Source organism: Rhinopithecus roxellana, chromosome 3 (genome assembly GCF_007565055.1).
Source record: "Rhinopithecus roxellana isolate Shanxi Qingling chromosome 3, ASM756505v1, whole genome shotgun sequence".
NCBI classification, from domain to species: Eukaryota; Metazoa; Chordata; class Mammalia; order Primates; family Cercopithecidae; genus Rhinopithecus; species Rhinopithecus roxellana.
In genome coordinates, this window is record NC_044551.1 from 130,772,263 (window position 1) to 130,796,407 (window position 24,145).

At 40.5% G+C, this 24,145-nt stretch overlaps 1 protein-coding gene across 3 annotated transcripts in view; it reads left to right on the plus strand.

The window, feature by feature from the left end:
- MCTP1 (multiple C2 and transmembrane domain containing 1) overlaps positions 1 to 24,145 on the plus strand; it is a 606,741-nt gene that overhangs the window by 343,056 nt on the left and 239,540 nt on the right. For all 3 annotated transcript variants that reach the window (XM_010380609.2, XM_010380611.2, XM_030927232.1), the window contains exons 3-4: positions 7,772 to 7,914; positions 17,287 to 17,366. In XM_010380609.2, the coding sequence (XP_010378911.2) occupies positions 7,772 to 7,914; positions 17,287 to 17,366 (223 nt within the window). The remainder of the gene's footprint in view (positions 1 to 7,771; positions 7,915 to 17,286; positions 17,367 to 24,145) is intronic.

The following is a 24,145-nucleotide window of genomic DNA, read 5'->3' on the forward strand; positions in this document are numbered from 1 at the left end:
TAAGGTAACATCACTAAGTTACCTTCTCCAGGAATCTTTAACAGCTGCAGAGACTCACTAGGTCAAGATTGATCTCATTCATCAGCTTCACACAAAGATGAGAAATGATATATATGTATGTATGTGAGGGCTCTTCCTTTTTGTAGGTGTAGTAGAAATAGTGCAGGCATTAGAATCAAATAGCCTTGGTTGGAATCCTAACTCCATCTCTTGCTAGCTTTGTATCCATGAACAACTTACTTGGCAACTCTGATTTTCTTTCTTTCTTTTTTTTTTTAAATTATACTTTATATTCTCGGATACATGTGCAGAACGTGCAGATTTGTTACATAGGTATAAATGTGCCATGGTGGTTTGCTGCACCCATCAACTCGTCATCTACATTAGGTATTTCTCCTAATGCTATCCCTCCCCTTGTCCCCCACACCCCAACAGCCCCCAGTGTATGATGTTCCCCTCGCTGTGCCCATATGTTCTCATTGTTCAACTCCCACTTATGAGTGAGAACATGCGCTGTTTGGTTTTCCGTTCCTGTGTTAGTTTGCTGAGAATGATGGTTTCCAGCTTCACATGTGTCTCTGCAAAGGACATGAACTCATTCTTTTTTATGACTGCATAGTATTTCATGGTGTATATGGGCAATATTTTCTTTATCCAGTCTATCATTGATGGACATTTGGGTTGGTTCCAAATCTTTGCTATTGTGAATAGTGCCACAGTAAACATATGTGTGCAAGTGTCTTTATAGTAGAATGATTTATAATCCTTAGGGTATATACCCAGTAATGGGATTGCTGGATCAAATGGTATTTCTAGTTCTAGATTGTTGAGGAATCACCACACTGTCTTCCCCACAATGGTTGAACTAATTTACAATCCCACCACCAGTGTAAATACATTCCTATTTCTCCACATCCTCTCCAGCATCTGTTGTTTCCTGACTTTTTAATGATCGCCATTCTAACGGTCATGAGATGGTATCTCGGGGTTTTGATTTGCATTTCTCTAATGACCAGTGATGATGAACCTTTTTTCATATGTTTGTTGGCCACATAAATGTCTTCTTTTGAAAAGTGTTCATATCCTTTGCCCACTTTTTGATGGGGTTGTTTGTTTTTTCTCTTACATTTGTTTAAGTTCCTTGTAGAGTCTGAACATTAGTCCTTTGTCACATGGATAGATTACAAAAATTTTCTCCCATTCTGTAGGTTGCCTGTTTACTCTGATGATAGTTTCTTTTGCTGTGCAGAGGCTCCTTAACTTAATTAGATCCCATTTGTCAATTTTGGCTTTTGTTGCCATTGCTTTTGGTGTTTTAGTCATGAAGTCTTTGCCCATGCGTATGTCCTGAATGGTATTGCTTAGGCTTTCTTCTAGGGTTTTTATAGTTTTTGGTCTTACATTTACATCTTTAATCCATCTTGAGTTAATTTTTGTATAAGGTGTAAGGAAGGGGTCCAGTTTCAATTTTCTGCATATAGCTAGTCAGTTTTCCCAACACCATTTATTAAATAGGGAATCCTTTCCCCACTGCTTGTTTTTGTCAGGTTTGTCAAGGATCAGATGGTTGTAGATATGTGGTGTTATTTCAGAGGCCTCTGTCCTGTTTCAGTGGTCTATATATGTTTTGGTATCAGTACCATGCTGTTTTGGTTACTGTAGCCTTGTGGTATAGTTTGAAGTCTGGTAGCATGTTGCCTCCAGTTTTGTTCTTTTTGCTTAGGATTGTTTTGGCTACACCAGCTCTTTTTTGGTTCCATATAAAATTTAAAGTCGTTTTTTCTAATTCTCTGAAGAAAGTCAATGGTAGCTTGATGGGAACAGCATTGTATCTGTAAATTACTTTGGGCAGTATGGCCATTTTCATGATATTAATTCTTCCTATTCATGAACGTGGAATGTTTTTCCATTTGTTTGTGACCTCTCTTATTTCCTTGACCAGTGGTTTGTAGTTCTCTTTGAAGATGCCCTTCACATCCCTTGTAAGTTATATTCCTAGGTATTGTATTCTCTTTGTAGCTATTGTTAATGGGAATTCACTCATGATTTGGTGCTCTGTTTGTTTATTATTGGTGTATAGGAATGCTTGTGATTTTTGCACGTTGATTTTGTATGCTGAGACTTTGCTGAAGTTGCATATCAACTTAGGGAGTTTTGGGCTGAGACAACGGGGTTTTCTAAATATACAGTCGTGTCATCTGCAAACTGATCATTTGACTTCATCTCTTCCTATTTGAATATCGTTATTTCTCTCTCTTGCCTAATTGCCCTGGCCAGAACTTTCAGTACTGTATTGAATAGGAGTGGTGGAAGAGGGCATCCTTGTCTTGTACCAGTTTTCAAATGGAATGCTTCCGGCTTTTGCCCATTCAGTATGATATTGGTTGTGGGTTTCTCATAAGTAGCTCTTATTTTGAAATACATTCCATCAATACCTAGTTTATTGAGTGTTTTTAGCATGAGGGGGTGTTGGATTTTATTGAAGGCCTTTTCTGCATCTATTGAGATAATCATGTAGTGTTTTTTCATTGGTTCTGTTTATGTGATGGATTATGTTTATTGATTTGTGTCTGTTGAACCAGCCTTGCATCCCAGGGATGAAGCCGACTTGATCGTGGTGGATAAGCTTTTTAATGTGCTGCTGGATTTGGTTTGCCAGCAGTTTACTGAGGATTTTCACATCGATGTTCATCAGGGAGATTGGCCCGAAATTTCCCTTTTTTGTTGTGTCTCTGCCAGGTTTTGGTATCAGGATGATGCTGGCCTCATAAAATGAGTTAGGGAGGATTCCCTCTTTTTCTGTTGTTTGGAATAGTTTCAGAAGGAATGGTACCAGCTCCTCTTTGTACCTCTGGTAGAATTCGGCTGTGAATCCATCTGGTCCTGGACTTTCTTTCTTTGGTAGGCTATTAATTACTGCCTCAATTTCAGAACTTGTTATTGGTCTATTCAGGGATTCAATTTCTTCTTGGTTTAGTCTTGGGAGGGCATATGTGTCCAGGAATTTATCCATTTCTTCTAGATTTTCTAATTTATTTGCATAGAGATGTTTATAGTATTCTCTGATGGTAGTTTGTATTTCTGTGGGATATCAGTGGTGATATTGCTTTTATCATTTTTTATTGCGTCTATTTGATTCTTCTCTCTTTTCTTCTTTATTAGCCTGGCTAGCGGTCTGTTTTGTTAATCTGTTCAAAGACCAGATCCTGGATTCATTGATTTTTTTTATGTCTCTATCTCCTTCAATTCTGCTCTGGTCTTAGTTATTTCCTGTCTTCTGCTAGCTTTTGAATTTGTTTGCTCTTGCCTCTCTAGCTCTTTTAATTGTGATGTTAGGGTGTCAATTTTAGATCTTTCCAGCTTTCTCCTGTGGGCATTTAGTACTATAAATTTCCCCCTAAACACTGCTTTAGCTGCATCCCAGATATTCTGTTATATTATGTCTTTGTTCTCATTGTTTCAAAGAACTTATTTATTTCTGCCCTAATTTTGTTATTTACCCAGTAGTCATTCAGGAGCAAGTTGTTCAGTTTCCATGTAGTTGTGCAGTTTTGAGTGAGTTTCCGAATCCTGAGTTCTAATTTGATTGCACTGTGGTCTAAGAGACTGTTTGTTATGATTTCTGTTCTTTTGCGTTTGCTGAGGAGTGTTTTACTTACAATTATGTGGTTGATTTCAGAAGAAATGCTATGTGGTGCTGAGAATGATGTATATTCTGATGATTTGAGGTGGAGAGTTCTGTAGATGTCTATTAGGTCTGCTTGGTCTAGAGCTGAGTTCAAGTCCTGAATATCCTTGTTAATTTTCTGTCTTGTTGATCTGTCTAATATTGACAGTGGGGTGTAAAAGTCTGCCACTATTATTGTGTGGGAGTCTAAGTCTCTTTGTATGTCTCTAAGAACTTGCTTTATGAATCTGGGTGCTCCTGTATTGGGTGCCTATATTATTGAGGATAGTTAGCTTTTCTTGTTGCATTGATCTGTTTACCATTGTGTAATGCCCTTCTTTCTCTTTTTTTTAATCTTCATTGGTTTAAAATCTGTTTTGTCAGAGATTAGGATTGCAGCCCCTGCTTTTTTCCCCCCATTTTCTTGGTAAATCTTCTTCCATCTCTTTATTTTGAGCCTGTGTGTGTCTTTGCACATAAGATGCATCTCCTGAATACACCAATGGGTCTTGACTCTTTATCCAATTTGTTAGTCTGTGCCTTTTAATTGGGGCATTTAGCCTATTTACATTTCAGGTTAATATTATTATGTGTGAATTTGATCCTGTCATTATGATGCTAGCTGGTTATTTCATCTATTAGTTGATGCAGTTTCTTCATAGTGTCAATAGTCTTTACATCTCGGTTTGTTTTTGCGGAGGCTGATACCGGTTTTTCCTTTCCGTATTTAGTGCTTTTTATTCTGGGTTGAAAATTATTTTCTTTAAGAATGTTGAATATTGGCCCCCAGTCTCTTCTGGCTTGTAGGATTTCTGCAGGGAGATCCAGTGTTAGTCTGATGGGTTTCCCTTTGTAGGCCGCCTGACCTTTCTCTCTGGTTGCCCTTAACATTTTTTCTTTCATTTCAACCTTGGTGAATCTGATGATTATGTGTCTTGGGGTTGCTCTTCTCGAGGAGTATCTTTGCAGTGTTCTCTGTATTTCCTGAATTTGAATGTTGGCCTGTCTTGCTAGGTTGGGGAAGTTCTCCTGGATAATATCCTGAAGTGTGTTTTCCAACTTGGCTCCATTCTCCCTGTCACTTTCAGGTACACCAATCAAACATAGGTTTAGTCTCTTCACAGAGTCCCATATTTCTTAGAGGCTTTGTTCATTCCTTTTCGTTCTTTTTTCTGTAATTTTGTCTTCACTCTTTATTTCATTAAGTTGATCTTCAATCTCTGATATCCTTTCTTCTGCTTGATCGGTTTGGCTATTGATATTAGTATATGTTTCATGAAGTTCTCATGCTGTGTTTTTTAGCTCCATCAGGTCATTTATGTTCTTCTCTGAACTGGTTATTCTGTTTAGTAGTTCCTCTAACCTTTTATAAAGGTTCTTAGTTTCTTGCATTGAGTTCCCACATGCAACTTTAGCTCAGAGGAGTTTGTTATTACCCACCTTTTGAAGCCTACTTCTCTCAATTCGTCAAACTCATTCTCCATCTAGTTTTGTTCCCTTGCTGGCAAGGAGTTGTGATCCTTTGGAGGAGAAGAGACATTCTGGTTTTTTGGAATTTTCAGTCTTTTTGCGGTTTTTTTTTTTTTTTTCCCTCATCTTTGTGGATTTATCTACCTTTGGTCTTTGCTGTTGATGACCTTTGGATGGAATTTTCCATGGTCGTCCTTTTTGTTGATGTTGATGCTATTCATTTCTGTTTGTTAGTTTTCTTCTAAAACAGTCAGGCCCCTCTTCTGCAATTCAACTGGAGTTTCCTGGGGAATCCACTCCAGACTCTGTTTGCCTGGGTATCATCAGCAGAGGCTGCAGAACAGCAAAGATTGCTGCCTGCTCCTTCCTTTGGAAGCTTCATCCCAGAGGGGCACCCGCCAGATACCAGCCAGAGCTCTCCTGTATGAGGTGTCTGTTGACCCCTGCTGGGAGGTGTCTCCCTGTCAGGAAGCACGGGGCTCAGGGACCCACTTGACAAGGCAGACTGTCCCTTAGGATAGCTTGAGCTCTGTGCTGGGAGATTTGCTGCTCTCTTCAGAGCCAGCAGGTAGGAACGTTTACGTCTGCTGAAGCTGCACCCACAGCCGCCCCTTCCCACAGGTGCCCTGTCCCAGAGAGATGCGAGTTTTATCTCTAAACCCCTGATTGAGGCTGATGCCTTTCTTTTAGAGATGCCCCACACAGAGAGGAGGAATGTAGAGAGGCAGTCTGGCTACAGTGGCTCTGCTGAGCTGCAGTTGGCTCTGCCCAGTCCGAACTTTCTGCATCTTTGTTTACACTGTGAGGGGACAACAGCTTACCCAAGCCTCAGTAATGGTGGATGCCCCTCCCCCCACCAAGCTGTGCCTCCCAGGTTGACTTCAGACTGCTGTGCTAGCAGTGAGAATTTCAAGGCAGTAGATCTTAGCTCTCTGGGCTCCAGAGGGGTGGGATCCACTGAGCAAGACCACTTGGCAACCTGGCTTTAGCCCCCTTACCAGGGGAGTGAACAGTCTTGCTGGCATGCCAGGTGCCACTGGGGTATGGATAAAAAAACTCCTGCAGCTAGCTCGGTGTCTTCCCAAATGGCTGCCCGGTTTTGTGCTTGAAACCGGAGGCCTTGTGGCATAGGCAACTGAGGGAATTTCCTGCTCTGTGGGTTATAAAGACCATGGGAAAAGCATAGTACCTGGGCCAGACAGCACAGTCCCTCATGGCATGGTCCCTCATGGCTTTCCAGGGCTATGGGAAGGAGTTCCCTGAACCCTTGAGCTTCCTGGGTGAGGCGATGATGCCCCACCCTGCTTCTGCTCACCCTCTGTGGGCTGCACCCACTGTCTAATCAGTCCCACTGAGATGTACCAGGTACCTCACTTGGAAATGCAGAAATCACCTGCCTTCTGAATTGGTCTCACTGGGAGCTGCAGACTGGAGCTGTTCCTATTTGGCTATCTTGCCTGGGAATCAACACTGATTTTCTTTGTCATTATAGGGAGTTTAGAAGGTGTCAAAGGATAATACAAAGAATCCAGCTCACTGATTAAACATGTGTTCCCTTTCTCCTGATGTCTTTCTCTGAGACCTCCGCCCCTTCCTAACATTCTAAAATTGAAAATTCTGAGTAAGAAAAAATATGGGACCAAGGATGAAGTGAAGCCCACTTTAAGACGCATCTTTTCCTAAGCCCATTAGACTAGTATAAACTTTTAGCAGCATATATATGTTTTTAAAACTATTTAAATCAGCGAAGATTATTAAACATCTTTTATAGTTGACCAGATGATATCAAGAGAAATATCAATCTCTATGATTTATAACTTTAATTAAATTTACACATTCAACATGCAATAGAGTGTGATTTTAAAAAATAGATTTTGGGAGACAAGTGCAGTTGTGTTATATGGATGTACTGCATAGTGGTAAAGTCTGGGCTTTTAGAATACCCATCACTCAAGTCATATACATTGTACCAAATAGGTGGTGTTTCATCTTTCATCCCTCTCCCATCCTCCTACCTTTTGGAATCTCCAATGCCTATTTTTCCATTCTTTGTCTTCATGTGTACCAATTGTTTAGCTCCCACTTGTAAAAGAGAACATGCAGTTTTTGACTTTCTTTCTCTGAGTCATTTCACTTAGAGTAATGGCCTCCAGTTCCATCCATGTTGCTGCTAAAGACATGATTTCTTTCTCATGGCTGAGTAGTATTCCATGGCATGCATATATATATATATCAGATTTTAACCCGATGGTCTGTTGATTCCATGACTTTGCTATTGTGAAAAGTGCTGTGATAAACATCTGAGTCAGCTGTCTTTTTGATAAAATGATTTCTTTTCCTTTGGGTACATGCCCACTAGTGGGATTGCTGGAATAGACTGTTTTTAACTACCAGGACAAGGTTACAGGATTAAGATCAGAAGATAAAATAACAATAATAGTAATTATTATTATTATTTATCACTTCAATATATAATAAAAAATTCATAAGAAAACACTTAACTCTTATTTTTCCATAGATAATTTTCATTTAACTTTTCTTCCTTTAACTACTTTTTTGTTGTTTCATTGAGTGGTTCTCTTGCTTTCAAACCAAGGCATGATTAACATGGATCAATCTGTATCTATTTAACAGGGACGAGTGATCCATATGTGAAGTTTAAAATTGGAGGAAAAGAAGTTTTTAGAAGTAAGATAATACACAAGAACCTCAACCCTGTGTGGGAAGAAAAAGCTTGCATTCTGGTTGATCATCTTAGGGAGCCATTGTATATAAAGGTGAGACATTTATTTGTTTTTTTTCTGATAGAAACTGATGTGAAAATCCCTATTTACTGGGTTTTATCATGTTTCTTATCATGGTCTTATCATGATGAGAGTTTTCACCAGAGATGTGTTCTGCTATTCACCACTCTAATCTATTGATAATATGATAGAAGTGAGATAGAGGGAAGGAGGAGCTAGCAGGGGCATTTTTCCCCAGGACAGTTCTCTTGACAGTCGTTTAGAAAGATTATGAAGTATATCCCTTGTGCTTGGTATTGCCAACTGATTTAGTGCACTTTGGGAGCATATGAAAATAAGTTTCCATATAAGCTAACAGAAAGGAGAGTTTACACAGAACCCAGTCTTTCTGTTTACAAGTTGTATTATTTAAGATCTGCCATTTCTGGTTGCAAGCAAAATGCTTTACTTGGAACATGAGAAGGGTGGAGGTGATGGGGGAGAAAAATTCCTATCTCTATTAGATTACCAAAAATGGGGGGTGGGGGTAGGGAGACTTTCCTCTCATTTGTTGTGATTAAAAGAAAGAGAAGAACTTGAGGAATTGCAACCTAGTTCCTATTCTGAGCCCTATTCCTTATTTTATTTTCATGCCCAGCTTTTCTTTAATTCGTATCTCTAGGTGCTTACATTCTTTTTTGCTCCTAGGCTCTGACTGTTCATTCAGTGACCAGACCTTTTTCTACTTTTACCATAACAGCACATATCCCACCCTTTTCCCTAAGTTGTCACTACTGGCACATGAGCCAGAAATCTCATCTTTCAGCAATCACTAGGCATACTTCTTCCCCTCATATCATCATTGTATTGCCTCTAGTTGTTTCTTTCCTCCACAGAAAGGAACAAGAAATAATCAAGTTGTTACTGAAATTATGAGAGGATAGTTTATAAGAAGGTTGGAAAGAGAATCTCCTAAGTATACAGTTAATAATTTTCTATAAGTCATTAGAGGGAAAATAGACACACACTTGCATAATAAATTGTCTCCATTGGACATTGGCTAAAGAAAATCTATTAAATAGCTTTTTTTTTTTTTTTTTTTTTTTTTTGAGAGAGAGAGTCTCACTGTCACCCAGGCGGGAGTACAGTGGCACAATCTTGGCTCACTGCAACCTCCATCTCCCGGGTTCAAGCCATTCCCTTGCCTCAGCCTCCTCAGTAGCTGGGATTACAGGTACTCACCACCATGCCTAGTTTTTGTAATTTTAGTAGAGACAGCATTTCACCATGCTGGCCAGGCTGGTCTTGAACTCCTGACCTCAAGTGATCTGCATGCCTTGGCCTCCCAAAGTGCTGGGATTACAGGCATGAGCCACCGTGCCCGGCCATAAATAGTATTATTGAACTGTCTTTAACTACATAATATGGGATGACACCATAATGTTAATATGAGAGTGTGCATAGCCAACCCTTCTCCCACAAAAGGGAAGACCTTTACGGTCAGAGATGTTTCTTCGCTGCTCCTCACTTCTAGAGAGAAAGAAATATCCACATGAGAAAAAAAAGGAGTTATCTTTGTAATAAAGAGCTGAGATAGGCAATGAAAAAGGAATAAGGAAAAGACAAGTGGCCCATGAAGGAAGTATTATTTCTTGGGTGGGGATGTGGGGGATCAGGAGACATGAGTTAGAGCAATGGCAGTTATGAAGAAAATGGTCAGGAAAGAAAGCAGGTGTTAATAAGGACAGCAACAGGCTGTTTGGATCTCATTAATGTTGCTGAAGTGCAAAATCATGAAAAGAAAGAAGTTTATTTTTAATTACTTCTACTTTGGATCTATCTTTCATTAGTGGGATATTACTCCATGAAAGAACCATGTGGCTGTCCTGTCTTTGAAAGGGTTACATATGAACTTCCCCAAATTATGGTAGATATTGGTCAGGTGCTTTTGTTATTCTCTTGTGCTCAAGAATAAGTATTCATCTATGTAGAAATCCAAATGTCAAAATGCATTTTTCAAAAGAAATATCTTACTAGGCTCAAAAAGAAATAGACAAAAAACTGAAGTATACAAAAAAAGAATGGTGGTGTTCTGACTTATAAGTGGGAGCTACATAATGTGCACACATGGACATAGACAGTGGAATGATAAACAGTGGACTTGGAAGGATGAGCGGGTAGCAAGGGGCTAGATGATGAAAAATTCCTTAATGGGTACAGTGTATGTTACTCAGATGATGGATACCCTGAAAATCCTGACTTGACTGCTATGCACAGTCTACACATGGAACACAACTACACTTGCACCCCATAAATTCATACTTTTTTTTTTTTTTTGACAGAGTCTCGCTCTGTCGCCCAGGCTGGAGTGCAGTGGCACAATCTTGGCTCACTGCAAGCTCCATCTCCTGGGTTCACGCCATTCTCCTGCCTCAGCCTCCTGAGTAGCTGGAACTACAGGCACCTGCCACCATGCCTGGCTATTTTTTTGTATTTTTTAGTAGAGAAGGAGTTTCACCGTGTTAGCCAGGATGATCTCGATCTCCTGACCTCGTGATCCGCCCACCTTGGCCTCCCAAAGTGCTGGGATTACAGGCGCGAGCCACTGCACCAGGCCAAAATTGTGTAAATTGTGGCAGAAATGGTCTTGACTTGAGAACAAGAATATACACATATGTATTTATATGTATAAATATACAGTATAGGTGTATATATGCATGTATCTATACATATACTGTATATATATAGTCTACATATATACAGTACACATACATATACTATAAATGTACATATGCTGTAAATGAAGACAGCAACACTGTATGCAGGTCAGAAGGCTTGGCTAATGACACAGTATGAGTAAAGAAGCTAAGAAAGAAAGCCCAAAGGTTGTTGAACTTTTTTTCAAATCACTTTGAGCTTTCAATATATAAGATTATGTAGCCACAATTTAACTTCTACCATACAGAAGAGAATACACAGTCATTTTAAAATATTTTAATACTTTTACTTACATTTCTACATTGTTATTTTTTACATTTCTATATAAGAAAGACAAGTTAAATAGGAAACATACAAGTCTCTGAGACACTAGTACACATATAAAATGATGTTACTTTATTATATGCAATACTTTATAATATTTTAAAAGTATTAAATATACTTTTTAAATGCTTTCCTATTTTTTTCAGTTGATTTTCATTTTCTGTAAAATGCCTACGGCTTTTCTTGGAAGAAAATCTCTAACTTTTTGCTTTATTTTTTCCATTATTTGTGTTCCATTTTTTGCCTAATCTTGAAGGAAGAATCAAATAAGGTACCTTGGTGGAAATAATATTTGAAGTCATTAGAATTTCATAAAAATTGCATCATTTTTATTGTCTCTGTGCAGGCCTGTGTGTTTGACTGAGTTCTGATATGATGCCCACATCCTCCACAACAGATTATTACTTACTTGCCCAAAAGATTTTTTAGGGACTAATCAATGCTGTAGTGACTGAGAGTATGAAATGCATCTGTGAACTAGATAATTAGAACACATTAAGTATACAACCCTCCTATCTATAGTTACAGGGAAAAGAAGAGTCCATCAGTAGCCTGTAATCTGATTTCTATCAATGTAAAAATTGCCAAGGAAAACAAAATTCAATTCTGAGCCAAAGTTATAAAAGTGCATTCAAGTTGAAGTGCTTGTACCTTTTCTAGTAAAAACATTGTATTTTTAAAAAATCTTGGAACTGTCATTAAAAAAAAAAAACTACACAAAATAAAAATATTCTTTGCAATTGGTTGGAATTTGTGTAACTTTTAATTTGAATGAAAAGAACATATTCTGTGCAGGTGAGAACAAGGGTTGGAGAAATAGCTATACAACCTATATATAATAAGGTAAGAATAGAAGCTTGGAGTTAAAATGCAGTGCTTTTAATTGAGACAGGAGCCACTTTAGTCTGCCCTGTATTCACAGTGATGCTCTAACACACATCTAATAGGATAAATTTGACACCCATTTCAGTTGAATTCAAATTCTCCATTGTTATTTCATTGACATTATTATCCCAGGTTCACAGTGAACACCAGAATTACAGTAGAAGAGATAAAAGTAACATAAAGGGGAATCTATTTATGTAAATTGTTGTTTGTTTGGCCTAATCATGAGTTGGAGATTGGAGTATTAATTGGGAGCACTCTTCTAAAAAATAGAAACATTTTGATAGATTAGAAAAATAATTGTATGGGACCACATAACTGTGTCTAAGATGGTCATTTTAACAAATTGGACATTTCCTTAAATAATTCATTTCTTTTATTTTTTTTTATTATTATACTTTATGTTCTAGGGTACATGTGCACAATGTGCAGTTTTGTTATATATGTATACATGTGCCATGTTGATGTGCTGCACCCATTAACTCGTCATTTACATTAGGTATATCTCCTAATGCTATCCCCCCCCCCTTCCACCCCACAACAGGCCCCGGTGTGTGATGTTCCCCTTACTGTGTCCAAGTGTTCTCATTGTTCAATTCCCACCTATGCGAGAGAACATGCAGTGTTTGGTTTTCTGTTCTTGCGATAGTTTGCTGAGAATGATGGTTTCCAGCTGCATCCATGTCCCTACAAAGGACACGAACTCATCCTTTTTTATGGCTGTATAGTATTCCATGGTGTATATGTGCCAAATTTTCTTAATCCAGTCTGTCATTGATGGACATTTGAGTTGATTCCAAGTCTTTGCCATTGTGAATAGTGCTGCAATAAACATACATGTTCATGTGTCTTTATAGCAGCATGACTTATACTCCTTTGGGTATATACCCAGTAATGGGATGGCTGGGTCAAATGGTATTTCTAGTTCTAGATCCTTGAGGAATCACCACACTGTCTTCCACAATGGTTGAACTAGTTTACAGTCCCACCAACAGTGTAAAAGTGTTCCTATTTCTCCACATCCTCTCCAGCACCTGTTGTTTTCTGACTTTTTAATGATTCATTTCTATCCAAGCTTAAGAGTTAAAGTTGAAAATGTTACTCTAAGCTCTGTTTAAGTTAAGGACCACATTACTGTCCTGTCCAAAATTATTTGTCAGTAGCTTATAAGGGCACTTTAAAAATGTCATATACCAATGATTCTCATCCCTGGTTGTACACCAGAGTTATTCATAAAGGTTTAAAGAATCTAGAGGTACAAGTTTCACTTGCTAAGACTCTGATTCAGGACCTCCAAAGTAGAGTCCAAGCTTCTGTATTTTTAAAACACCTCAATAGGTTATTGTGAGGCACAGGTAGGGAGCCACTTTTCTGGACATTTAAATGGAAACAACTGTCAGGAGGTCCAGAGTGGCATGCTTCTTTATTCAAGTCTAGTGGGGAAGTGTGAGCTGCTTTGTCCCAACATTCCCAGCAAAGTACTGAATCCATTCCAGATGGGCCAGCTCATATCACATGCCTATTTACTGGCCAAAGATATGGAAGTGGCTTAATGGCTAGCAAAGGTTGCCTTTATTTTTAAAGGCAATGGTGAAGTCAGTGTCTATTGAACCATATGGATCTTCAAAGAGAAAAATTGGGAGCCCATAGAAAAGGTAAAAAGGGATATATGTTGGGAAAATCCACAACTAATACCCCTAACAGAGAACCCAAACTAGGGTTCATTAGGATCCTAGGGGAGCTATTGAGGCAGTAATGATGAGGAAGCTCTGATGAGAACTGGAGAGGCAGAAATAGGATTAGGCTATATCATTTACCTTTGATATAGTTAACTACTTCCTCTATCTTAACATTCTTTCTTCAGTTTGTTTTCAGGATACCACTCTCCTGGTCTTCCTGCTCCCTCAGTAGCTGTTGCTTCTCAGTCTCCTCTCTGGATCCTTCTCCCAGACTTTAAAATATGTTAGTAGGCTCCATGGCCTAAGCCTGAACTAATGTTCCAGTACTCTTCTCTTGCTTACTACTTTCAGCCTCACTGACCCCTGGCCAGTTTCCTCAGTGCCTTTCTATTTCCTGTTCCCTCCTTGTGGAAGACACTTTCCTCTTCACGGAATGCACTTTCCTATTCCCTCATTATGAAACACACTTTTCCCATCATGGGGAAATACCTTCCACTCTGATTGTCCTTTCTGAACATCGTGTATAAATAGTAGTTCCCATCACTCTAGTACTCTGAAATAATTTTCTCCTTAGCACTTATCACTATTACTTGGCATATGTATTTCTTTATTGCCTATCTCTCACCACCCCATATGTAAGCTCTAAGAAATCAAAGACTCACTGTTTTGATCACTGCTGTATTTCAAATGCCTAGAACAGTACCTGGAACATTGTGGGTGCTCACCAAATATTTTTCAAATAAATGTATTAATAAATGCATGAATCATTTTGAACTGCCAAATTAAAACTTCCCAGAAGCCATAATTACCTATAGACATTTCCTCAGTCATTTGAGCTAGAAATTGAAGCCAGTTGAGTTTTCTATTAAAAACAAAAGCCAAAGCATTTTAACTGGTGCACTTCCCAATGGATTTTCCGTAAACAGTAAGGTGAATTTGTTGTTTAAAATTAAATATTTATTGTTCTAAACTCACTTGAGAATGCAGAAGATGTTACCAAGTCCCAAGCAACTTCTACCTGCTATCTAATGTTTCCAACTAATGGTGTGAAGGCTCCATGAAAGAAAGAATCTCATCTAATTCATTCATGTTTTAATTTCAGTCCCTAAGATATATTTGTGAAATTTAAACACACTCTGTTTATGATACTTGATACAACAAGATTTGAATATTGTGTCTTACTAACCCTAGGATTTGGGGAGAAAACAACATGTGCTTTTTCAGCGTTGGATTCATTATCTGAAAAATAGAAACAACAATACCTTGTTAACTGGGTTGTGCCTAGTAAATATTGAATAAACATTAATAAGCATTAACTGTGCTTGTTGTTAGTGCAGTGGGAGTACCTTTTCCTATTTTATATCTCTCCTATGCTCTGTATTTCTGAAGCTCACCTAGAGCAATGCTCCCTCTGACAAATAAATAGTATGTAGAGCTTGGAACCAAGTAGCATAGCTAATAATTTCATTAATGCATGGATTCTAGTGTTTCCTTTTCTTCCCATGTGTATGCCTTTGCAGATTAATAGGAATTGAGAGCTAAAGTACACATCTAGCAGTCGGATAATAGGAAAGACTCTCACTATGAGAGTGAAAAGACGTTGGATGTTGAATCGCCCAGTTGGGCTGTCTGCACTAATAAATTCACTGGATTCACAGCTCTCCACCTCATATGTGTGGGTGAACCTCAGGTGATCTCACTGATTATATGCCACCCATTTTCTCTCCCAAGACTTTAAGCCTAAGGGTGATATGATTAGATAAGATTCCACAAGAGAAATTTCTCCAGTGTTTTGGTGTAAATTGTATGTTGTAAAATACACTGCTGCAGCCACTTGCAAATACAGAGATGTCAGTTGCCTAAGATGTGCAATACATGCATGTGCTATGCCACTGAGCAGATGACTAATGCTCAGAAGTGTAATTGATCAAGGAGAATATTTATTGCAGGAGTGCTGAGCTTTCTACAATAAATGCAGTCTTGAAAGGTTGTATGTAAATCAAATGACTGCAAATTGAATAATTTAAAAGGCATTAGGGGAGCTTATTACTTAAATAAATCCCCATGTGACTCTTCAAATCTAAGAATCCTTTTGTAACGCAAAGTATTTATCTTTTTATTTAAGTATCAATTTTTTACATATTAAGTTTTCTTAAATTGAAGTACACCTGTAATACGGAAGAAATAACAACAACAACAGCAACAAAAACCCAGCAACTGATTCAGGGCTGCTCTGCTTTGAGCTTCCTAACTGTTGTGCCAAGAATTGAGCATAGGAGTGCAGGGCTATCGATTCAGCTTCATGGATTCTCACATTCTGGAGCAGCCAAAGGCCTGGGTCATCCATTCAAGAGCAGATTTATCTGGTTATGCTCAATTACTCCAGTGTTCAATACAAATGTTTTCTGTCTGAAAAGGTCAAGAAGTGACAGCTCTACATTTCATCTGGTAGCATTTTTTTTTTTCATTGTGAAGGGTTTCCCTGATCTTCCTTCCTTACTTCCTCACTTTCTTTTCATTCTCTCTTCTTTTCCTTAAAGCACTTATCAGAATTTGTAACTGTGTATCACCCATGCACTTCCTTGTTTAATGTCTGTCTCCCTCACTAAACTGTAAGCATTGAGAATGGCAGTTATGCTTACCACTGTTTACTCAGTTGCTAGCATATTGCCTGGCACATAATAAGTACTTAGTATTGGCTGAGGGAATGAACGAGTGACAAAATTAATAGATGAATGGAAGTTAGCCAGTTCCCATTCACTTAGCATCCTTTGGAAATGGCCCTAACTTGTCTAGCTCTGAACTATCCCTCCAGCATCCTTCCATTCTCTGTCTCTCTCCATTTACTTCAACCCCACTCGTTTCTTGCTGATCACAACTGATGTGTGAAACACTTCAGTCCCTCTCCTGGGCTTGCCATTTCCTTCAGCTGGAGGGCTCTTGCTCATACTAGCATAGCATACTCCTTCCCATTATTTGGGTGTCTACACAAATATCCTTCCTCAGAGAGGAGTTCCTGGTCTCCTCATCTAAAATAGCAGCTCCCCACACACCTCTTAGACATTTATTTGCTCCATGGCACTTATAACTGAACTGTATTTAGGTGTTTATAGGCCGTCTCAGACCCTCCATGTAGAATCCAAGAGGTCAGAGACATTGTCTGTCTTACTTACCACAGAGTGAATAAGAACCACACAAGACATAGAGAAGATACTGGATAGAGAGTATTGACAAAAGGAAGAAGTGCATTATCTCTTTCTTTTCCTTTCATTTTAGTTTTTTTGTTGTTAGTCATATTCGTATTATCCCCCAGTAATTGTTTGTGACAATAAAACTTTATTTTAACTTAACCTTAGTAAAACTTTATAAAGTACATTAATCGTAGTGTCTTTTACTTATTTGTATGTTTAAAGTGGCATTGTCCTATATCACAAAATGTATCTTTAATGGCCTAAAAATATAAAGATATTGGAATCATATTCTCATCAATCATAGCCCAATATGAAAGACATACTTGTTGAATTATATACTTCTTCCCACATTTTTGAAGATTTATTATATTTTATTTGATTGTTACATCTACCTTAAAGTTCTATTTGATATAATCAATCAGTAATATTAAGTAAAAAATAAAATGTAATTTTCTTTAAGTATTTTGTGAGACTCTAATATTCCAAAGTATAAAAACAATTATTTTAAAAAATAAATATTAGTATGCTTTTGGTGACGCAGACAACCAACATTTTATGACCAAGACATTATCACATAAAGCTTATATTGGACATATTTATAACAAGGCTTTTTCTCTTTGGCTTCTCAGGTATTTGACTATGATTTTGGACTACAAGATGACTTTATGGGCTCAGCCTTTCTGGATCTGACACAATTGGAGTTAAACAGGTAACTTTTGAACTGTTGTAATATCACCACCCCTTGTCAGGCAGTGGGCTTGTGTAACAGAAAATTTCAGCTGATCTGGGGTCTAGTTCTGTCATTTACAGTGGTGAGCCTTCATGCTAGTCAGCCTTTCTCAAATCCATCTTCCTCACTTACTCAGTGGAAATAATGGCATCTTCCCTGACTGCCTCATTCAACAACTTTACAACCAAAAACTTCTTGGATGCCTACCTGCTGTGTTTCCCAGTGTCATGAGCATCCATGTGAAGAGACCACCAAACAGACTTTGTGTGAGCAATAAAGCTTTTTAATCACCTGGGTGCAGGCAGGCTGAGTCCGAAAAGAGAGTCAGCCAACGGAGATAGGGGTGGGGCTGTTTTACAGGATTTGGATATGAAAGGAAAATTACAGTCAAAGGGGGTGGTTCTCTGGCAGGCAGGGGTGGGGGGTCACAAGGTGCTCAGTGGGGGAGCTTTTGAGCCAGGATGAGCCAGGAAAAGGAATTTCACAAGGTAATGTTATCAGTTAAGGCAGGAACAGGCCATTTTCACTTCTTTTGTGGTGGAATGTCATCAGTTAAGGCAGGAACATCTGGGTGTGTACATGCCATCTGGGTTTATAAGGCCATCTGGGTGTGTATGTGCAGTTCACAGGGGATATGATGGCTTAACTTTGACTCAGAGGCCTGACATTCCTGTCTTCTTATATTAATAAGAAAAATAAAACAAAATAGTGTTGAAGTGTTGGGGTGGTGAAAATTTTTGGGGGGTGGTATGGAGAGAGAATGGGCGATGTTTCTTAGAGCTGCTTCAAGTGGGATTAGGGGCAGCGTGAAAACCTAGAGTGGAAGAGATTAAGCTGAAGGAAGATTTTGTGGTAAGAGGCAATATTGTGGGGTTGTTAGAAGGAACATTTGTCATATACAATGATTGGTGATGGTCTGGATGCGGTTTTGTATGAATTGAAAAACTAAACAGAAGACACAAGCTCTGAATAAGAGAAGGAAAAAGATAGGTATTAAAGGACTAAGAATCGGGAGGACCTAGGACATCTAATTAGAGAGAGCCTAAGGGGGGTCAGTGTAATTACTTGCTTGGTTGCTGAGTTTTTAGACTCTTAAGTGTTTCGGGTGCAGTCCAAGTTGGTCTGGTGTCTGGAATGAGGCTGGGACCTAATAAAAAGGAGCGTCCACACAGGAGCTCGAATGGGCTGGAACCTGTAGCATTCCGAGGACAGGCCTGAATTCTGAGAAGGGAAAGTGGTAAAAGTATTGTCTAGTCCTTTTAAAGTTGGTGACTGAGCTTGGTGTGGTGTGTTTTTAAAAGACCATTAGTCTGTTCTACCTTTCCTAAACATTGAGGACGGTAAAGGACATAAAGGTTTCACTGAATACAAAGAGCCTGAGAAACTGCTTGGGTGATTTGTCTAATAAAGGCCGGTCTGCTATCAGACTGTATAGAGGTGGGAAGGCCAAACCGAGGAATTATGTCTGACAGAAGGGAAGAAATGGCTGTGGTGGCCTTCTCAGACCCTGAAGGAAAGGCCACTACCTACCTAGTGAAAGTGTCCACCCAGACCAAGAAGTATTTTAGTTTCCTGACTCGAGGCATGTGAGTAAAGTCAATTTGCCCATCCTGGGAGGGGGCAAATCCCTGAGCTTGATGTGTAGGGAAGGGAGGGGGCCTGAGAAATTCCTGGGGAGTAGTAGAATAGCAGATGGAATACTGAGAAGTGATTTCCTTGAGGATAGATTTCTAGGATGGAAAGGAAATGAGAGGTTCTAAGAGACAAGCTAGCGGCTTGTAACCTCAATGGAAGAGGTTATGAAATGACGACAGAATAGAATGGGCCTGTGAGGCTGGAAGGAGATATTTTCCTTGGTCTAAGAACAATTTGCCTTGTGTGGGAAGAGATTGATAGGTGGAAGTTTCAGCGGGGGAGTAGGTGGGAGTGACCAGTGTGAAGGAGGAAAACTGCTGTGAGGGATAGAAGTTGGAATGCTAGCTCATTTTTTAGCTAACGTAATGTAAGCATTGTCCTGAGCGATGATATCTGATGCCTCTTGATGGCTGCTTTTTAGCTACCTTATCAGCATAAGTGTTGTCTTGAGCGATAGTGGGGGAAAGAAAATAGATTTTGGAAGTGATGAGAACTGTAGAGAGTGAATTGAGCATAGTTTGTGATTTGTAGGGCCTCAAACGGTATTAAAGCAGTGGCAGCTGCTGCAAGCAGACATGAGGGCTCGGCTAAAACAGTAAGGTCAAGTTGTTTGGACAGAAAGGGTACAGGACACGGTCCCGGCTCTTGTGTAAGAATTCTGACCACACTAACCATGCCTAGGAAGGAAAGGAGTTGTTGTTTTGTAGAAGGGATTGGAGTTTAGGAGATTAGCCAGACACAATCAGCAGGGAAAGCACGTGTGTTTGTAAGAGAATTATGCTGAGACAGGTAACAGATGAGGAAGAAATTTGGGCTTGACTGAAGTAATGGGGGCTGTCCGTGAAGCCTTGCGGCAGTATAGCCCAGGTAATTTGCTGCACCTGATGGGTGTCAAGGTCAGTCAAAGTGAAAGTGAAGAGAGGCTGGGATGAAGAGTGCAAAGGAATAGTAAGGAAAGTATGTTTGAGATCCAGAGCAGAATAATGGGTTGTGGAGGGAGGTATTGAGGATAGGAGAGTATATGGCTTTGGCACCACGGGGTGGATAGGCAGGACAATTTGGTTGATAAGGCACAGATCTTGAAATAACCTGTAAGCCTTGTCTGGTTTTAGGACAGGTAAAATTGGGGAATTGTAGAGAGTTTATAGGCTTTAAAAGGCCATGCTGTAACAGGCGAGGGATAATGGGCTTTAGTCCTTTTAAAGCGTGCTGCAGGATGGGATACTGGGGTTGAGCAGGGTAAGAGTGATTAGGTTTTAATGGGATGTAAGGGGTGCATGATCGGTCGCCAAGGAGGGAGTAGAGGTGTCCTATACTTGTGGTTTAAGGTGGGGAGATACAAAGGGAGGATGTGAAGGAGGCTTTGAACTGGGGAAAAGGGTGGCAGTGAGGTGTGGCTATAGTCCAGGAACAGTCAGGGAAGCAGATAATTTAGTTAAAATGTCTCATCCTAATAAGGGAGCTGGGCAGGTGGGGATAACTAAAAAACATTGCATAAAATAATGTTGTCTACCAGAGTAGGGGAGTTTTAAGAGGTTTAGAAGCCTGACCGTCAATACCCACAACAGTTATGGAGGCAAGGGAAACAGGCCTTTGAAAAGAAGATAATGTGGAGTTGGTAGCCTCCATTCTGATTAAGAAGGGTACGGACTTACCCACCACTGTGAGAGTTACCTGAAGCTCGGTGTCCGTGATGGTCCAGGGGGCTTCCAAGGCAATCGGGCAGCATCAGTCTTCAGTCACTAAGCCAAGAAGATCTGGAAAGGAGTCAGTCAGAGCCTTGGGTCAAAGTTCCAGGAGCTCTGGAAGTGGCTGCCAGGTGAGTTGAACAGTCCCATTTTTCAGTGGGGTCCCACACAGATGGGACACGGCTTAGGAAGAATCCTGGGCTGCGGACATTCCTTGGCCTAGTTTCCAGATTTCCAGCACTTGAAGCAAGTTTCTGGGGGAGGCGGTCCTAGAGGAATGCCTGGCTGCTGTGGTTCAGGCATTTGGAAGTTCTTGTGCACTGGAGATGTGGCTGGGGTTTCTCTCATAGTGGAGGCAAGGAATTGCTACTCAGAAATACATTGCTACTTGGCTGCCTCTACTTTATTATTGTACAGCTTGAAGGCGAGGTTAATTAAATCCTGTGGTGGGGTTTGAGGGCCAGAATTTAATTTTGGGGGTTTTATTTAATGTTGGGAGTGGATTAGGTAATAAAATGTATATGGAGAATAAGACGGCCTTTTGACCTTTTAGGGTCTAGGGCTGTAAAGTGTCTCAGGGTTGCTGCCAAAGGAGTCATGAACTGTGCTGGGTTTTTCATATTTGATGAAAAAGAGCCTAAATGCTAACTGATTTGGGAGAGGTTGGATAAAGAAAAAGGAGCATTAACCTTGACTATGTCTTTAACTCCAGCCACCTTTTTAAGAGGAAATTGCTGGGCAGGTGCGGGAGGGCTAGTCACAGAACGAAACTGTAAGACAGACCGGGTGTGAGGAGGGGAGGTGATAAAAAGATTATAGGGTAGGGGAGCGGACGCTGAGGAAAAATTGGGACCTAGTTCAGCCTGGTGAGGAGGGGAGAGGTCAGATGGGTCTATAGAAAAGGAAGATTAGAAAACCTCAGCTATGCTTGGGGTTGAGACTGAGGGGACAGGTGGGAGGGAAAGAAGGAAGATTTGGGACGAGTTGCTTTGGAAACAGAGACTAGGGAGGGACCGATGTGTAAAAGAATGCCTGGATGTCAGGCACCTCAGACCGTTTGCCTATTTTATGACAAGAATTATTTAGATCTTGTAGGATGGAAAAATCGAAAGTGCTGTTTTCTGGCTATTTGGAACTACTGTCGAGTTTGTATTGGGGTCAAGCGGCATTGTAGAAGAAAATACGGCATTTAGGTTTTAGGTCAGGTGTGAGTTGAAGAAGTTTTAAGTTCTTAAGAACACAGGCTAAGGGAGAAGAAGGAGGAATGGAGAATGGAAGGTTGCCCATAGTGAAGGAGGCAAGCCCAGAGAAAAGAGAGAGTAGAGACATGGAGAGAAGGGGTTGGGGGGTTCTTGCCCTCCAGAAAAGCGGGAAAGGGGTCAGGATGCAGAGATAAGGGGTTGGGGCACAGAGATAAGGGATTGGGAGTTTCTTGCCCCCCAGAAAAGTGGGAAAGGGGTAGAGACGTGGAGATAAGGGGTTGGGGGTTCTTAACCCCCAGAAAAGCAGAGAAGGGGTCAGGAGGTTCTTGCCCCCTAGAAAAGCAGAGAAGGGGTAGAGACAGGGAGAGAAGGGGTCTGTGGTTCTTGACCCTACCCCCCGCCCCCAACCCCAACCTCACCCCCGCCAGAAAAGCAGTACTTGCCGCTAAGGATGAAGGACCAAGGCAGGCATCCCTTCGTGGTCAGACACCTCTGAAACATGAGTGAATAATCAGGCAGACGTCCCCGCGTGATTAAACACCAAGAGAAGACTGTCTTCCCGAGTCCGTGACCGGCGCCGGAGTTTTGGGTCCATGGATAAAAGGCATCGCCTTTGTCTCTACCAGAAAAGGAAAGGAACTGAAATTAAGAGAAAGGAGAGATTGAAGTGTGGCGCCAAGATTGAAAGGAAAAAGAGGTTGAGGGATAGTAAGAGAGGCTGGAGAACAGAATAAAAAGAGGCCCCTTATGGAATTTAAAATTGGTGAGATGTTCCTTGGGCTGGTGGGTCTGAGGACCTGAGATTGTAGGTGGATCTTTCTCACGGAGCAAAGAGCAGGAGGACGGGGTATTGATCTCCCAAGGGAGGTCCCCTGATCCGAGTCACGGCACTAAAATGTCATGTGCGTCCATGTAAAGAGACCACCAAACAGGCTTTGTGTGAGCAATAAAGCTTTTCAATCACCTGGGTGATGGCGGGCTGAGTCCGAAAAGAGAGTCAGCCAAGGGAGATGGGGTGGGGCTGTTTTACAGGATTTGGGTAGGTAAAGGAAAATTACAGTTAAAGGGGGTGGTTCTCTGGCGGGCAGGAGTGGGGGGATCACAAGGTGCTCAGTGGGGGAGCTTTTGAGCCAGGATGAGCCAGGAAAAGGAATTTCACAAGGTAATGTCATCAGTTAAGGCAGGAACAGGCCATTTTCACTTCTTTTGTGGTGGAATGTCATCAGTTAAGGCAGGAAGGAGCCATCTGGGTGTGTACATGCAGGTCACAGGGGATATGATGGCTTAGCTTTGGCTCGGAGGCCTGACACCCAGTACTGTGCTAAGCACCAGGAATCGAGAGATAAAAGACATATTCCTTCCTTTCATGTTGCCCATATGGTTTTAATGGGGCATAAAAAAAATGCATGTTAGTCATAATTATTAAGAATTGGACTACTATATATAAAATACAGTGTGTGCACTTTGCTTCAGAAACAGCAACTCTCTTGTCACTTGAGCCATGGTAGAATCTGATTTTGCCATTGCCAGATTACCAAGGAGTGCTCCTAAGGTGGAGGCAGGTTATTTGTATTTGCTCAGTTACATATCATTGCTTCCCTAGTTGCAAAGTTGCTATTGTTACTGGTATTAATCATCCCTTACACCTAATAATGGGCTTATATTTTTCAAAGTGAATTTCAACATAGGAACTAATAATTGATTTGTACTATAGAATAAAAAAATACCATTAGAAAAGATCATGCATGCTGAAATAGGCTGCAAAGGAAGCTGTGAAACCTTCTTTGATTTTTTTTTTTTTTTTTTTTTTTTGAGACAGAGTCTCGCTCAGTCGCCCAGGCTGGAGTGCAGTGGCGCGATCTCGGCTCACCGCAAGCTCCGCCTTCCGGGTTCACGCCATTCTCCTGCCTCAGCCTCCCAAGTAGCTGGGACTACAGGCGCCCACTGCCACGCCCGGCTAACTTTTTGCATTTTTTTTTTTTTTTTTTTTTTTTTTTTGAGACAGTCTCACTCTGTAGCCCAGGCTGGGGTGCAGTGGCCGGATCTCAGCTCTCTGCAAGCTCCACCTCCCGGGTTTAGGCCATTCTCCTGCCTCAGCCTCCCGAGAAGCTGGGACTACAGGCGCCTGCCACCTCGCCCGGCTAGTTTGTTTTTTTGTTTTTTTTTTGTTTTTTTTTTTTTTTTTGTATTTTTTAGTAGAGACGGAGTTTCACCACGTTAGCCAGGATGGAAT